This window comes from Anabrus simplex, chromosome 9 (assembly GCF_040414725.1).
Source record: "Anabrus simplex isolate iqAnaSimp1 chromosome 9, ASM4041472v1, whole genome shotgun sequence".
Classification (NCBI taxonomy): Eukaryota; Metazoa; Arthropoda; class Insecta; order Orthoptera; family Tettigoniidae; genus Anabrus; species Anabrus simplex.
In genome coordinates, this window is record NC_090273.1 from 18,696,654 (window position 1) to 18,715,557 (window position 18,904).

General features: G+C 40.6%; 1 protein-coding gene across 1 annotated transcript in view; it reads right to left on the reverse strand.

Annotated features, from left to right (window-relative positions):
* LOC136881077 (PR domain zinc finger protein 10) overlaps positions 1–18,904 on the reverse strand; it is a 312,840-nt gene that overhangs the window by 211,139 nt on the left and 82,797 nt on the right. Inside the window, exon 8 of the mRNA XM_067153695.2 lies at positions 16,500–16,532. Coding sequence (XP_067009796.2) covers positions 16,500–16,532 — 33 coding nt within the window. The remainder of the gene's footprint in view (positions 1–16,499; positions 16,533–18,904) is intronic.

Below are 18,904 nucleotides of genomic sequence, written 5' to 3' on the forward strand. Positions count from 1 at the left end.
TCTCTGATTTGCTTTCATTGTTTTAACTTGTTACAATTTAACTTTTAACATTAATCCTTGTATTTGCAGTCATGTGTTATATATTTTAACTAGTTATAGTTTAACATTTGTCTTGTAGGTGCTATCATGTGTTATATATTGCTATTTGATAAGTTGTATTTTACTCAATTGATTCGTTGGCTGATGACGACGCACAATGAGCGATGAAACTAGTACCAATCTTCTTTAAACGTTATGTGATATATACTCACATCCATAAATCTTGGTATTGAAGAGGGTGGACCTTAAACATTTTCATTTTACTGTGATACCTTTTTTTTTTTTTTTTTTTTTTTTTGCTAGTTGTTTTACGTCGCACCGACACAGATAGGTCTTACGGCGACGATGGGACAGGGAAGGGCTAGGAGTGGGAAGGAAGCGGCCGTGGCCTTAATTAAGGTACAGCCCCAGCATTTACCTGGTGTGAAAATGGGAAACCACGGAAAACCATTTTCAGGGCCGCCGACAGTGGGGTTCGAACCTACTATCTCCCGAATACTGGATACTGGCCGCACTTAAGCGACTGCAGCTATCAAGCTCGGTACTGTGATACCACTCAATTGTCAGAAACCACCAGAACAAATCATCCTACTTTCCTTTGAATCTTTTTCCATTCTCATATCAAATACTGTAATCCTGGTGATGGTCCCATACACTAGAACCATACTTTAACTAGTGTCTTACCAGTGACTTAGGTGCTCTCTCCTTTACATCCTTACTACAACCCCATTTATATGATTACTGCAAGGCTTACAGTGATCTCAACCCATCAACACAGTAATTAGAAGTGAGAGGACTACTTCTCTTCATGAACCTAGCAGCCTGACTTTTAATCCCGTTTACCATTACCGAATGGTGTACATGAGAGTTAATGTCTTGTCAAAGCTTACTATGCTCACACTGAGGCAGGAATAATGTGTAAAATCCCCAGCCAATACTCAAAATGAGCCACAATAGTGGTTCCAACCCCCCCCCCCCCAGAAATAAATGAGACAAGTCAAAGAGAGTTTACGTTGCAAGAGAGAGGAGGGGGGGGGGGGTAGGGAGACAGGGGCAGGCATGTGTGTGTGAAACTGCTTCAATAATTTTCTCACAACTGAATCCTACTTCTTGTTATTTTTTTTCCCCAGCAGGTTATATTTGTGTGTGTGAAATAACTTATTAACTATATGAGTTAAAATTATGCACATAAAACAAACACAAGCTAATAACACAGAGAGAAAATAAATCCACAATGTCTTATATGTTTGGAATCACCATTCCTTTACAAATATTTAAACTGGAATAAGGAAAAAAAAAGTTAAAAATCAGTAACAAATACACAAATACTGTATATGAGGCGTCTAGTATCAAAACCGGCCAAGTCACAAAATTTACGAAAATGAGTTAAGGTTATCAGTTTGAAGTAGAAGTATAGCACTATCAGGTGAAACAAGAATATGCTTTAAAATCGTCCATGTCTTCAAGTTATAGAGCACTGAATTCTCGGTCGTGCAACAGAATCGGCCAAGTCATGCAGCCAGTGAATTCAAAACCGGCCAAGTCAAGGAACGAGCGACAATCTTTATGATGCAGCATTATTGTCTGGAACCTTGTGTTGTTACATTCAGCAACAATGTGATAATATCAGTAGGCTAAATCACTCCTGGTAATGTATATTCTTTGAATTCATAATGTTCTGTCTTTTGTTCGTTTGCAACACCGTCATTAGCGCCAAAGCAATCCTATTTCCGATGTGCTCGTATTTTGTCATTATTGTGTGCTGTAACGTGGATATTGTTCCGAGTGGTGAACTGAAAAATTTACTTTCATACTTTGTGCCACATAATGGAAACTTCAATAAATGAAACCCCCATAAAGAGAACAAGAGATACGTCACAGTGGAAATCACAACAACGAAAACGAGAGCTGTAAAAATATTTTATTTTACTACAGATTATGGAAGTTTCTCGTTCGATTCTTGAAGCAGTTAGGTTGATTTTAGGTTGATATCTTTTCAGAAATTAGCCTCGCAGAACTGTCAAACCTAAAATATGGGTTTATGTTTCATTTTTCGATATTAAAAAAGAATTCAAATGAGCACATTTGAGAAGAAAATAAGATGATCTAATTATGCATGTTTGTGTGAGTGTGTGTTCTAACTCACATTAAAAACCATAGCAATAATAATAACAATAATAATAATAATAATAATAATAATAATAATAATAATAATAATAATAATATAGCGTCAGAAATCTTCCAGCACTGCAGTTTTATAAAACTGTAATATTATCAAGTGAAACAGCTTTCGTTGGTAATGAGAGTTCCAACACCGTCTCTGAAGTCTGCATCAATAGTCCACGAGAAATGCCTGATATTGTAAATGAGAGCAAATTGCTTTCAACAATATTACTTAGTATGTTTGAACAGTACCTATCTTAATAATGATTCTATTAACATAAGTGCCTATTATTGACGATCATTTTATTTTACTGTGTTCAAGATCTAAGTAAACTATAAACTTTTAGTGAGAGAAATCTTATTTTGTATTCTCCTCAGCTTTATGATGTTCTTCTTAGTTTATTATTATCTCATTTATGCTGAAATGCTTTTTTAATTGCAAAAAAAGAAAAGTAATTAGAATGTCAATTTATTTTCATTTAATTGCCTTTTTTCACAAGCGTTTGGAATTTAAAAAGAATACAGTTCTACAAAAACAGACTGAAATTGTACAAAATTGCAACAAAAACGGCCAAGTCAAAATTTAAATTAACAAAAAAGATGGGTTAATTATGAGTTAGATTTCTCAAAACAGCGGAACTTAAATATTAAACCATTAAGGATATAACTGTGAAAAAAAAAAATTTTCTGACCATCATTGCTTTGTCTCTACAGGTTTTTCATCCATATTGAAAAATATGCCTTGAGTGACTTGGCCGGTTTTGATACTAGACGCCTCATATGTTCAGTAGCATAGGCCAAGGTAATTATGACATGATGGTGCCAAGGAAGATTTCTCCTTTTAATTTGTCCACTTATTTTATCATAATTTATATCAGAGTTGAAGTGCAATTTGCCAGTCTTCACTCTTTCTGTGAAATGTTAGCCATTTCCTTATAAGTTACCAACTTCAAGTGGCAATTATTTCCCAACTGTTAAGGTGAAAGTAACCGATACTTATCAACCAGACAATAACATCAAATAAGCAACGATAAAGCAAGTACGGTAAGTGTTAAATTTGCTGCAAAGTTTAATTATAATAGTAATAATAAAGCCAAGCTGAGTAGCTCTAATAGCCTCAGAGCCCAACTAGGCGGGTTTGATCGTGGCTCAGTTTGGCAGTATTTGAAGGTGTTCTTGTTAGTAGATTTACTAGCACGAAAAAGAATTCCTGTGGGATAAAACAGTGGCCCTACAGTGCCTCCAAAATCCATAAAAGTAGTTAGTGGGACATAAAACCATGATGATGATGATGATGATGATGATGATGATGATGATAATATTAATAGCCTTCTTTTTTTTTAAATGAAGCTGCTTGTTTCTACACACGACACAGCATACCAATGTAATCATTAAAGACAATATTGTGATTCTCTAAAATATCTGACATTAAATTAATGTGTGTTTGTTACATTAGGCTCTGGTAAAGAAGTAGGGAACTGGAAATAATAATAATATTGCATTGAAAATTATGCACATGTGTTCAGCATTTCATTCTGAATTTAGGTCCCAAAATGGAGCATTTTTAGTGATTTTGTGGGTAATATTGGTAATAATTACTCATATGAAGTAGGAGGATGTATTTATGATAGCCATCTTAATTTCCAGAGGTGTTATGGGATAGCCTGGTCACTTTGACTTTACAGGTAAAGCATGGATGTTAAGAGTTTAGTTTATATTATTGATATAAGGCAATATATTTTCATAGGTTATGGTATGGTGTTGAGAATAACAATGATATGGGGACAAGCTAGGGGGTCTGGGGGCGTAAGCCCCCAGGTTAGAGCCGCAAGGCGGTTTTAGACCCCTAGTTTGCACTACAAGCAACATTGTTCTGGACTGGTTAGAGTTGGGCTGGACTAGACAATTGATCTGGATACACCACTCATATGGGGACAAGCAAAGGGAGTCTGGGGGGCGTAAGCCCCCAGGTTAGAGCCGTGACGCTGCGTTAGCCCTCTAGTTTGCTCTGCAAACACCATTGGTCTGGACTGGTTAGGATATGGGCTGAACTAAACCATTTGGTTAGGATAGGATGTGGACAAGAGCATTGGTCTGGATAGAGTAGTCATATGGGGACAAGCAAAGGAGAGCAGTGCCGCAAAGCGGCTTTAGACCTCTAGTTTGCACTGCAAGCACCATTGGTCTGGACTCGTTAGGGTAGGGCCTGGATTAGACCATTGGTCTGGACTGGTTAGAATAGGATATGGATAAGAGCATTGGTCTGGACTGCTTAGAATAGGATCTGGACAAGAACATTGGTGGATAAACCAGTCATGTGGGAACAAGCAAAGGAGGGTCTGGGGGAGTAAGCTCCCAGGTTAGAGCTGTGAAGCGGCTTTAGGCTTCTAGTTTGCACTGGAAACACCATTGGTCTGGACTGGTTAGGGTAGGGCCTGGACTAAGCGATTGGTCCGGACTGGTTAGAATAGGGGCTGGACTAGATTATTGGTCTAGACTGGTTAGGATAAGGGCTGGACAAGAGCATTGGCCTGGATAGACCTGTCATATGGGGACAAGCATTCGAAACTAGAGACCTGAAGCCGCTTTGCGACTCTAACCTGGGGCTTGCGCCCCCAGACCCCCTTTGCTTGTCCCCAAATCATTGCTTTTCCCAACACCATACTATAACCTATGAAAATATATTGTCTTATATGAATAATACACGATGGTTGGGGCAAAAGTCATGGCAACTATTTTTTTCTTGGAGATACCTGTTCGGTTGGAAAATGCGACATATACAGACGAAAGGACAAGGTGTTAACTACATGTTTGGACAATGAATAGCACTGAAATATCTCAACACACTAATTTATTATGGTAGTATACAAGGCAATATAGCTTTCCCGGTGCAAAAGACTGACAACACAGTACACAAAGTTGACATGACAAACCTGGGCCTAAAAACCCTCAAAGTAGTCCCTTGCTACTGACACCACACGCTGCCAACGATGTGGGAGGCACTGAATACCATCTGCCTCAGCATTTGCCACACCCTGTGTGAATCGGGTCACCTGTTGGCGCACAGCATTAGCAATGTCCTATCATGTTGCAAACCGCCTACCACGTAGTGGTTCCTTAATCTTTCGAATGAGATCAAAGTCACAGGGTGAAATGTCGGGAGAGTACGGTGGGTACTCCAATTTTTCCCATCCCCAACGTCGCAGAAGCTGCCCTACACACTCTGCTTTATGTAGTTTTGCATTGTCGTGCAAGATTATTGCACTGTCCACACGATCCCGGATGTTTCTCCCGAACATCATGTCGTACCTGTCGCACCAGGAAGGCCCTGAAGTACTGTGCGGTCACTGTTCTGCATGTGGAACAAAGTGGCAAACAATGACACCCCTGACGTCATACGTGACGATCACCATCAATTTGACTGGGGAAGGATTCTGACAGACCTTCTGCCTCCTGCATTAATAAAGTATCGATTAGGTGGTTATTTATACTTACTTCTTGATTAAACATCGATACGGTCATGAAATGGACAACTTGTAATACTCCGTGGACTGACGTTTCAGTTCTGGTTCGTATGCCCTGGCCCAAAATACATCGATGGCGATTATTCCTGACAAGAATTGATCGCCGTCCTGTTGCCAGCGTGCAAGGTGGTCGGAGCATATTGCATAGCGCACCCACCTTTGAACTTGGTCAGTGCATGCAGTACCCACCGTGATGTGATTCTGTGCAGTTGCAGCTCGTTACACAATATTCTGTGGAAGGTGCGTTTCTTGATGCCACTTGCCCTCTTGAACTCCAGTAGCGTCCATCATCTGTCTTCATCCAGGAGCTGCTTGATGACGGCACGTGCCACGTCGGTCCGCACACTGACAGGTCGTCCCAAATGTTGTTCATCATTGGTTGACATACGTCCTTGCTGAAACTTTCCTACCCACTGTGCTACCATACGGTATGGTAGGGCATTATTCCCAAGGGCTTCCACTAATTCACTGACATTCCATCGCATTTCTCCCTTGGAGAACGGCTATTTTGATATAAGCGTGCTGCTCAACACGGGTTACATCCATCTCGCACAACACTTACCAACTGACTGATTTCACAGCCCTCGCTGCACTACTACCAGCTATCACAGAGCCATCTGTTGTTCTGCATACACACTATGCCTGCAGAACTTCCACATGGCACATATACGTTTGAGATCCATTCACATATCTACAAGAAAAGAAATAGTTGCCATGATTTTTGCCCCAATCCTCGTAAACAACACTTGTAACTTCCATGCTTTCCTCATTTACTGTAAGTTCCATACTTTGCTCTAAAGTCAAAGTGACCAGTCTATCTCATAACATCTCTGAAAACACAGATGGCTAGTATAAATACATCCTCCTACTTCATTATTAGTAATTATTACCAATATTACCCACAAAATCACTATAAATCCTACATTTCAGGACCTGAAAATATTCAAAATGGAGAGCTGAACACATGTGAGTAATTTTCAATGTATTATTATTATTATTATTATTATTATTATTATTATTATTATTATTATTATTATTATTATTATTATTATTATCATTAAAGGCGGTTATAGACCTTTATGTATGCTGGCCACAGCCGGAAAAGGCCTGGAGAAACTTCTGCAGCCCAGAATCCTCTCAGCAGTTCAACTAGCAGGGGATCTATCTGTTCGCCAACATGGATTTCAGAGAGGACACTCGACGCTAGATGCAGTGTGGGAGGTGGTGAATACAGCAGAAAGGGCACAAATGGGCAACCATCATTCCCGTAAATTGACACTTCTTGTGACCCTGGATGTGAAGAATGCCTTCAATTCGGCAAGATAGAGCGACATGTTGGTAGCTCTTGAGGAAACTTTCAAGCTACCACAATATCTTATGCGCATAATGAGAGATTACTTCAAAGATCGCACTCTGTTGTATGATACGGAAGATGGAGAAAAGACAAAACGCCTGACGGCTGGCGCAGCGATCGATCCTTGGTCCAGATCTTTGGAACATAATGTATGATGGCTTGTTACGTTTGGAGATGCCAGAGGACACGTAGCTTGTGGGCTACGCTGATGATGTGGCCGCCTTGATAGTAGCTCGTAATGTTGAAATGGCTCAAATCAAACTGAACCAGGTGATGCGGCGCATAAAAGAATGGATGATGAACCACAGTCTAACATTAGCCGAACACAAAACGGAGATAGTTCTTCTGACGAGGAAAAGGATCGAAACTCTTGTACCAATGACTGTTGGAGAGTTAGTGATTGAAACATCTGCGAGCACAAAATATCTAGGAGTGACACTTGACTCCAAGCTCACATTCTGGAATCATATTCAGAGAGCGACAGACAAGGCAGTAAAATACATGACTGCACTTAGCAGACTAATGGGAAATATTAAAGGTCCGAAATCCAGCAAACGACGTCTTCTCATGTCGACGGTTCAGTCAGTGCTCCTATATGGCTCTGAAATCTGGGCTGAATCCTTGAGATTCGCTTGGTATCGGAGAAGGATAGCTGCCATACAACGGAGAGCGGCTTTGAGTATTGCATGCGCATACCGCAAGGTTTCTGAACCTGCAATCCTCACGGTGGCAGCAATAGCCCCAATAGACCTACTTGCATTGGAGCGACATGAAATCTGGCGTACCCAAGGAGAGCTGGGAAAGAAATGTGCAAAGAAGCGTGCCTTCAGTCAATGGATGAGGCGATGGCAACTCAGATGGGAAAGTGACCCTCAAGGCAAATGGACCAAACGACTGATACCACGCTTGGATGTCTGGGTTGAAAGGGCCCATGGTGAAGTAAATTACTACCTCACGCAGCTTCTAACAGGGCATGGATATTTCCGGAAATTCCTGCATAAAGTGGGCAGAGCGAATGATGCAGCATGCATATACTGTGATGACATTGACGACGTATTTCACACCTTTTTTGTATGCGGCCAATGGACGATTCAGAGAAGATGTGTGGAAACTGAACTAGGAGAATTGACAGCAGATAATATTATTTCGGTGATGCTGCGAAACCAGGAATCCTGGGATCGCGTGGCAGTGTACGTGGAGAACGTCCTTCGTCAGAAGAAGAAGGATTTGGAAGCATACAAACGTTTGTAAAGGAGAAACGAAGAAAGAAGACGTCTGAAAGACAAAGCACGATATCACCCTGAAGTAATGCGAGAGCGGTTCAGGGGTGATGATACACATTGTGGGAAAAGGGTGTGTGGTTTTTAGTGGGTAAGAATCCCACACACTTTTGGAGTGCGGACCCTTCACAAGTGTCTTTTGAAGATTTTCCACAATCCCTCGTAAAAAAAATATATTATTATTACTATTATTATTATTATTATTATTATTATTATTATTATTATTATTATTATTATTATTACTGTTACGGAGTATTGTGGATGTGCAGAGGTGAAAGAAGGTGCTGGGATGAACAGGTCTCAATCTACGAAATTAAAGTTAATTTAAAATTTAACAAGGTTATATTTTCTTTGCAAAATCAAGAAATAACAAGAATGGCAGGTACAGAGTAGCAAAGCAACAAATCGATAATGTACAATTACAGTGTTACAGGATTTGGGCTCCGAGAGCCAGACACATAATTCTTGAGCAATGAGCCCAACTTTACTTATATACAAGGTTCAACAAAGGGGCAGAAAACCCCAACCATGCCTATTAGCACTTGCTCCCCTTTACACAGTAAAGCCTCCTCGAGGCACGCAAAAACAATTTTTTTTTTGGAAAGAGCAACCCGCTCTCAAAGTTCCAGCCTATCAAAGGCCACACCAAATTCCACCTTCAAGCTGACCTCCAAGGACATAGACACAGGGGTAAAAATACCCAACCTACTGAGGCCTATTCACCAAAGAAACAGGACAATTACATGGCCCCAAAATACAAACTTGAGTGGAGGCGTAACTGCACTCCTAATACATTTCTTTTAAAAACCTATTTGGCACTAGGCCGCTTATGCAAGGGCTAATCCCATACTAAAGAGGTGACTTATATACGAAAACGATTTACATTACATTAGAAGGGAAGAAACGGTTGTGAAAATAAGTTCACCTCAAAGCAATATGAGTGGGAGCTCGAGAGGGTTAAGCACTCTCTATCCCAATTTGTAGTTTAACAAGACAGAATTTAAATCAAGAGTCTTTTACATTTTAGAGGAAGATTATATGGAAACGGTTTCAAACCCGCCCCGAGAGTTAAACTGCTGAGCTAGCAAGAAAAGAAGTTATTAAAAGGCCATTACCTGGTGGTTGAACTGCTGCCCGAAGAAAGAGGCACTTCCCGCCCCCTGCTACATAATTTACACACTGATAGATGTTACTGAAGTGGCGCAGAGACCCGAAAATCAGCAGTTTATATACCCTCGTGGAAAGTTAGAGGCGTTACGAGAATGATAACACCCGCCCACAAGCATTTTATTGGATAATGGCAAAAACTACTACACTAGACGAAGAAGAAACACCTTATTAGTGGAAAATTAATGACAGAAATTCCTTATTGGTCAAATTCAAAACTGGCGGAAAGAAAGGGTTAATATTGCCAACTTAAACAATGATTGAAAGAAATTTAACAAAGAACAAACTTATGAACCCAAAATTTCTTCAAAAACACAGTTCGTTCACTTCGCACCAGGGTGCATAATTGTAGTCCTTCAGTAGTGCCATCTAGAAGAGAATGTCCACACTTCTTACTACAGGCAAAACAAAAATACATCGAAAACGACACAGTTCAGAAAACTTCAAAATTTACAAGTAGGGACATCTTCTGAGAAACTTGAGAATTAACATGGTAGTTAAAGTTCAGGCTTCCTCCAGTAGAGGAGTTTCAACTGGCGCAAAGTTTGAATTAGCGGCGCGGGGGTGTACCGCCCGGTACAGACCTCCCCCCCCAAAAGTCCCTCCAAGGGGTAACACAGAAAAACATAAACTTTTGTTTTAAAACAAGGTCCAAGTTATGCTGTTGAAATAGAAATTAATTGCAAAAGGATTTACAAACAAGTTTTCCTAAAATGATTGGATCCAGTTTCAAAATTCTTTGTAGTTACTTCTGATGTAATGTCTTTATGTTTGTAGAAGTTGAATTCAGAAGGAAAAACTTTAAATTCTTGAAAGTGAAGAAAATTTTCTAAGTCCACCAGATATTGTCATTGAATTCAAAAATTGTAGTAATTGTTAGTATTAAATGTCCATGTAGCTGATTAAATATATTCAAGGTTGATTAAGTTGGACGGCCAGACCGGCCGCTGCAGCTTGTGTCCAGAGGAAGCCGCTCGGACCCCTCAAGTACCCTGAGATACCGCTCGCCCGCACTATGAGAGGAGTAGTGGAGTTGAAGCACGCCGGGCCCGCGGCGAACATACAGGTCGCGGGCAAGTTGCAGGTTGTGCGCCCCACACCAGCCTTGGCCGGGAGGAGAACTCCGGCTCGCCGTACCCTGGTTGGCCTCACTGGAGAGGGGCGGGCCCTTACCCCACCTCAGTGGCGGTACAGCGCCGCGCTGCTGCGGGGGCACTGAAACATTAAAACTCGGCGGCAAAATTTTGTTGGACCATAATTATTTTAGGGTACAGTCTTTGTGGCGAGGTTGAGGGGCCAGCGGCGTGGAGATTTGTTTTTCATTAGCCACTGTTTTATGTTAGCAGGAGACGGGAGCATGGTAATGGCCATGGCAAGTACAGGATGGCAGTTTAGCTGGTCGGGGAAGATTTTACAATGAATACTAAAATACAAGGTACATGATTCAAAGAGCCGAAGGACTCAAACTGAAACGCCCCCCCCCCCCCCCCAAAAAAAATATAACCTTCCTAATTCTTTCAGAATTATATGAAGCAAGTTAGCACAGAAATTACACCGGTTTCACCTGTGACAGGTGAACCCTAAATATCCTCTCGGTGGCTGGATTGCTTAATAACAACGTAACCGGCATAAGAAAATGAAGGATTTTGCACGGCCCATGAAATCTGGGGGCAAGCTTGCCTGCGGGAACCAAATTCTTGACCATCACCTGGTCGCCTACCTTCAAATTGGTGGGTCTCCGTCCACGATCATATCTTTCCCTAACCTTTTCATGAGACACTTTAAGATTGGCTTTAGCCTTCTTCCAAAGATCTTTAATATTATCTGGATCTATTGTCTCGGGTAGAATGTCACTCAGAGACCAGAGGTTAGAGAGCGGCGTGTTGGGAACAAACTTGAACATCAAAGAAGCTGGAGTAAACTTATGAGATTCATGAACCGCCGCATTCAAAGCAAAAGCTAACCAATGCAGGGACGTGTCCCACCTATAATGATCTTCATGATGATAGGCAATAAGGGCCGACCTGAGATTACGATTGACTCTTTCGGCAAGAGATGGTTGGGGATAATAAGCAGAAGTTGTCACATGAGATATGGACAGATCAAAACAGAATTTATGAAATAGATTAGATGTGAAAGCCTTGGCATTGTCAGACACAACATATTGACACGGACCAAAAGAAGCAAAGATTGAATTTAAACAAGTAATGGTGGACTGAGCGGTAGCCAGCTTAGTCGGAAATAACCAAGAAAATCTAGTAAAACCATCTACACATACAAAGATGAACTTGTTGGCATTTCCCTTTGACTGGGGGAAGGGTCCTACATAATCAATATACAGGTGTTCCATGGGGCGCGACGCTTGATGAGAAGACAAAAGGCCTACCTTGGTGGACATGGTTGGTTTACTAAGCAAACAAGATTTACAAGCCTTTACTAATTCACGGATTTCACCGTCCATACCTTTCCAGATGAACCTTTCACGAATCTTCTCACGAGTTTTAAAGATGCCTAGATGCCCCCCTAATGGGGTCTCATGATAGTACTTGAAGATCATTGGTACAAGAACCGCTGGAACTACAACTTTCATCATCTTATCATGCCTCGAAGGGCAACATAAAACACCATTCCTCAGTACATAAGGGACAACATGTTCCCCAGAAGAAAGGGTTTCCATTATCGGAGCCAGCGTCGGATCTTCACGTTGATATTTCTCAATGTCCCTAAAGAGCATGGGAGCATCTGTTAAGATGGCATTAACCTCAGATAGTATGGACTCGGGAGGTGATGAGCTATCGACCGGTTCATGGGTCTCGACGTCGTTGGAAAACATACGGCTGAGTCCGTCTGCGACAACATTTTCAGTACCTCTGATATGCCTAACGTCAAATTGGAAGGCAGAAATTCGGATGGCCCAACGGGCTATACGACCAGTACGACGCGGCCTACCTAAGACCCAGCTTAAGGCTTGATTATCAGTCTCCAGGTCGAATTTGACATGTTCCAGATAGAGACGGAACTTTTCTAAGGCAAATAAGACTGCCAAACCTTCGAGCTCATAAATGGAATACTTGGCTTCTTGAGCCGATAGAGACCTAGATGCATAGGCGATGGGTCGCCTCCCTAGTTCAGCCTCTTGAAGAAGGACTGCAGCTACCGCCGACGATGACGCGTCGGTTTGGACGATGAATTTCTTCGAGAAATCAGGCATAGCAAGGACAGGGGCGTTACAGAGAGCTAATTTAAGATCTTCAAAAGCGGCTTGTTGAGAAGGTCCCAACTCAAATTTGATGCCTTTCCTACGAAGAAGGTTCAAGGGCGCCGCTCTATTAGCGAAGTTAGGAATAAACTTCCTGAAGAAATTCACCATACCAATGAACCTGGCGATCCCTTTGATGTCCTTGGGAGGTTTAAAATCACGGATGGCCTGTGTTCTAGAATGATCGACTGCCACACCATCAGGCGACACAATATGCCCTAGGAATGACATGGAGGGCTCAGCGAAGGCAACCTTGGACAACTTCACAGTTAACCCAGCCTTACGAAGGCGATTGAGAACTTCTTGCAGATGAACTAGATGTTCTTCGAAAGTCTCCGAAAAGACGACGACATCATCAAGATAGTGGTACAAGTACTCAAATTTGATGTCGGAGAAGACCCTATCTAGTAGCCTCGTAAGCACAGCTGCACCCGTGGGGAGCCCGAAAGGCATGCGGTTGTATTCATACAGATTCCAATCCGTGGCAAACGCTGTAAAATGTTTAGATTCTTCAGCCAGAGGAATTTGATTATAGGCCTGATTCAGATCCAAGATGGTAAAGAACTTAGCTTTACGAAACCATGAAAAACAAGAATGAAGGTCGAGAAGGGGCACAGATTGTAACACCACCTTCCGATTGAGAGCTCTATAATCAATGACAGGCCTGAAGCCACCTTGGGGTTTTGGGACTAGAAAAAAAGGTGAAAAATACACCGACTTAGAGGGCCGAATAATACCATCCTTTAACATTTGATCAATGATTTCTTTCAGAGCCTTCATTTTAGGTGGAGATAGCCTATATGGTGGAAAACGGACAGGAATCGAATCCGTGACCTCAATTTTGTATTCGATGAGGTCAGTAACACCAAGAGTATCAGAGAACACTTCTGGAAATGACTGACACAGCTTACGAATACTATCAGCCTGCTCCTCAGGTAGGTGTCTAAGGTCTAACAACATCTCATCCTGGGTAGGCGAAATAGATGAACATGATGCAGAATTACATTTCAATAAGGGGATTTTACAATTAGACGCAAATTTGAAAGTGCACGACCTACTCTGAAGATCGAGCACAAGACCAGTGTGAGAAATGAAGTCAGCTCCCAATATAATGGGGCAAGACAAGTGCTTGGCCACAAACAATTTAACTTTCCAAGTAAATTTAAAAATACGAATTTTAACATATAAGGAACCTAAAATTTCTAATGGAGAAGAATTAGCCGAAACATATTGAACAGAAGATGAGCAATAGTCAGGAAGTTTACAAATAGATTTCAATTTCGAATACCATTCAGCCGAAATAATAGAACAAACACTGCCCGAATCTAATACAGCTGTTATAGGCTCATTATTTAATTCAATCTTAAGAAATGGAACAGGTGCGGGGGTATCCGCCGCAATCCTAAGACATTCTCTGGGGCATTCAAAGGATAAATTTGAAGACTGAGTTTTCCTTGAAATTTCGACATGTTTACAAGGGGCTGAGCCTCGGGAAGATGAAGTAGTCGACTCAGCCGAAGCCACTAGTCACTTATTATTATTGGAATTGGTGGAAGTTGCACCAGCAGTAGAGCAGGAGGGGGTGCTATTCAAATTAGGGCAATACTTGGCAATATGTGAGAAAGCGCCACATTTAAAACAGCCTCGAGATGACCCTGCTCCATTCCTTGTCCCACTAGACTTGATTGATGGACACTTGTTCCGAAGATGGTCAGGCGACCCACAAGCGTAACATTTACAGAGTGTGGTGCGTCGGCGAGGTGGAGGCCGAAAACTACTAGAGGATGGAGGGGGTTCTTTCGCGACACGCAAGGTATCGGCGTATCTAACTCCTTCCGCTGAGACGGCCATAGCCTCAAGCTCGGTGAAGGTTTGCGGACGTGACGCAAAACACAAGTATGATCTGTAAGGTGGCGAAATACCTTCTACAATAGCCTGAACAATTTGATCTTCAGGAAAATGAAGAGCAAACACCCTGGTATAGAACTTAATATCTTGGATGAAATCTGCCAAGTTTTCATCCAACCGCTGTACACGATAATAGTACTTCTGAACAAGTGAGGACCTTGCCCTAGCCGGAATGAAGTTAGCTAGCAAGTGGGCGTGGAAGTCTTCAATAGATGATTGCTCGGCAATGGCTCTTACTATTTTGTCTGAGAGAACACCAATTGCATAGGGATAGATGATTTGCAAAATCTGACAAGCAGAAAGAGAAAAAACGAGGGCATGATCCTGAAACTCAACTAAAAACCTTAAGAATGAAATTACGTCACTTGTAGAGTTAACCGAAAACTTAGAAATACCTCTAAGCAACATAGCTAATGGATGGGGTAAACTGCTGAAACCAGGAGACGTAGTAGGAAGGGACCTAAGTGGCGGAGAAGCAGATTCAGAAGGAGCATTACTTAACACGAAGAGTGGAATGGACTTGCGACGATCTGACACCGATTCTGATGGGGCAGATGTTCGTTGTGTGGTCGCCTCAGTATCCTTTCCTTCCTCTTTAGAGGAATCCTCCACATTTACTATATTTACGATTATAGGCTGGTCGATTTCAGAAGTCGCAGATCCAGATAACAACTGACTAACCTTACTAGACATTTCGGACAAGTTTTCAGCAAGGGCACTAGCTTCCTTACCCTGAAGGTCATTTAACTTCAGAGACAATAGATCACACACCCTATTATAAAAGTGGTACAACCTAGCCTGTACTCTTTTGAGTTGATTAGGTGATGGATCATTTTCTTCAAAAAAACTAACTACAGATGCTAGCTCAGTAGTATTATTATTGATCGTGGAGAGAGCGTCGTCAATCTCTTTCTCTCCCAAAGTCAGGATGGTAATAGGCAAATCAAGGGAATCTTTTAGCTTATTGGAGTCGACTGCAACCGTGCCTCCAGATTGAACATTTCTGTGAGATAGTTCATAAATTAATTCCTCTTTACGCAAATAGAAAGGATGAAGAACCTCGCAAACCCGGTACAATTATTATTATTATTATTATTATTATTATTATTATTATTTCCAGTCCCCTACTTCTTTACCATTGGCTTACATTAAATTACTGTGTGTGTTTGTTATTTGAGTAAATATGATACTGAACAATGGCAACAGTACCAGTGACTGGCTAATACAATCTTAGGCTTGAATATTTGTTAGCACTAGGCACAGTACAATTGTCCACACATCCACTTCAATCTCTTCATGCTACTGTGTCTTTAAAATCAGCAATTAAATAAAAGTAGAATTATTGGATTTTTTGTGGAATGCACATGCTTGATTAGGAACTTAAAAATTAAATTGTCATAACCATAACTGCCACAAAGAATGTAACTCTACTCTACAAATACAAAATAAGTTTTCCTTTTGTGGACCACATTTTCTCACAACCAGCCAGCCAACCCCCACCCCCCCCCCCCCCCCAACCCCTTACACACACACACACACACACACACACACACGCACGCACGCACGCACGCACGCACGCACACACACACACACACGCAAGCACGCACGTGGGTGCGCGCACGCACAGAGAGAGAAAGATGTTAGTAATAAAGTTATACTTAAGCAGAAAAAAAACACACAGAGCTGTTAGTAATAAAGTCATGCTTAACCAGAAAAAACACACACAGAGCTGTTAGTAATAAAATTATGCTTAACCAGAAAAAACATACACAGAGAAAGAAAACTGAATTGAAATGACTCCTTACGTTTGGCATCACCATTCGTCCACAAGTTTTCAGCTTTGAACAAAGAAGAAAGAGAATTATAAATCAGTATTTCATCCTGATGAAGACAGTGAGTGTGCACATTAGTAACATCCAGTATACAGAAGAGCAACAGGAGCAATTGCTTTTTGTTCATTTTTGTGGTGGTGGTTGTGGTGTCAAATATCTCAAAAGAATGTATCTATACATAGAATACAACCATAAGCGAGGGGGTGGGTGGGGATGGGGGTTTTTTGGGTTCTGCTCTAACTTGGAAACGGCTGGGGATATATCACTGAAATTTAGTTTTGACATTTTCGAAAACTGCAGGTAGAGCAAAAAAAAAAAAATTGACAAAATCACATTTTAGATTTTAATTCTAGTAGATTTACAGAACTAAGTAAGAGGAAACGCATGTCTTTCCCCAACAGATAGTGCAAAATAAAAGTTTTTATGGTTTCCATATTTACGATTTATAAAACAGTAAAATGTTCCTAAGATTATTATGAAAACCTGACTTAGCAAAAAAGAGTATAAATTGCAAAAGGATCTCCTATTTTTTTTTTTTTAATGTGTATTCAAGCTTTAAACTCAAATCTTTATAGAAAAGGTCAATTTGACATCGTGACTAGTAACGTCACACATTACCCCAAGTTTTAAAACATGGCAGAGACTTAATCAAAAATCAACATATAGGTGTTTTCGTTTTCATTGTTTTACAATGACTTTCAAGATTTAATCTTGTTATAAATAGAGGGCCTTTGCCTTCAAGCACAATCATTTCTTGTATTTTATCTAATTAGTGATCTTTTAAGTGTAAAGGGTTATGTATTATATTTTATATTGTGAATATTTCTTGTCTATTTGCCCTATTCTAAGATCGGCTGATGATGACGTCTAACAACGTTGAAACCGGTACCGAGTAACCAAATTAAAATGTTGTAATTCAAACTGAACAACATAATTATTTTGAATTGAAAAGGTGGACCTTTTCCAATTTATATTGTTTTTGTTATTCTCAGTTCAATACGGACCCATGATGAAGTTTTTATCTTTAACCTGATTTAGTTCACAAAAATAAACTACCCTGTAGGTGAGTAAATATAATGATGATCAAAGATATTTTTTACCGGAAGTATTTCAAATAAACAGTTTCTAAAGATATCGTCTTTGAAAATACTTAGTGATTAAATCACTCCACAATGAGCAGGTGGAGGTGCGTTCGTTTGACAGAATACCTCCCCATGTTCAATTGTAAAGTGCACAGCTGTTCATTAATTGATTTAGCTTCACTTTGTGAGCATACCTTTGCAGTGTTAATGATAAATGGTTATTTTAATTGTTTATCATACAAAAATTAGCTTTCTCCAGATTATGCTCTACCAATAAGCTATACACAAACAAACTGGTGTCAACTGATTTTTTTTAAAGCTGCATTTTTTGTTGGTTATCAGTGTACTTTTCTTATTGAATGGTCTATTAACAAAATGGGTACCCCACAGCCTTCCTGTTTGTACTCAACATTCTTCAGTCTCCTTAGGTCACTTCCATGATTAACTTATGAACATCAGGTTATTTTATAACTTCTTCATTGTATTCATGAATCATGGCCTCAACTAGGAAAAGAATAATCTCCAACTGTATGACAGCTAAGGCAATGAAGGAAAGTTAAAGAATCTTGACGTAATGACTAGTGAACCAGACAAGCTGTCGCTCGACAGGATCAGTGTATAGAACACAGATTTTTATCTCAAGTCCACCAATTTACTACTGCCATAATGTGAACAGACCAACATGAAGGAGTGTGTCAGTGATGTATTTATAAACAATTCCTGAACATATGTATGTATGTATGTATGTATGTTTTTTTTTTTTTTTTGCTAGTTGTTTTACGTCGCACCGACACAGATAGGTCTTACGGCGACGATGGGACAGGAAAGGGCTAGGAGTGGGAAGGAAGCGGCCGTGGCCTTAATTAAGGTACAGCCCCAGCATTTGTCTGGTGTGAAAATGGGGAAACCACGGAAAACCATTTTCAGGGCTGCCGACAGTGGGGTTCGAACCTACTATCTCCCGAATACTGCATACTGGCCACACTTAAGCGACTGCAGCTATCGAGCTCGGTGTATGTAGGTATGTATGTATGTATGTATGTATGTATGTATGTATGTATGTTAGGCCTGTGTATGTATCAAATATCTCAATTGTACATATGGTACACAATACTGGTTGTCATGTTTGGTTTACAAATGCTGGTTACCAGGGTGTCCACTAGAAAACTAAATCTGTTTTCCCTGCATATTCCCTGTGTTTTCCCTGGGACATTCCCATTTTACCTGCATGGTACATAAGAGTGACACTCGAGTATGTTTATCACCCTCTGGAATCATCATCTTGAAAAATATTTT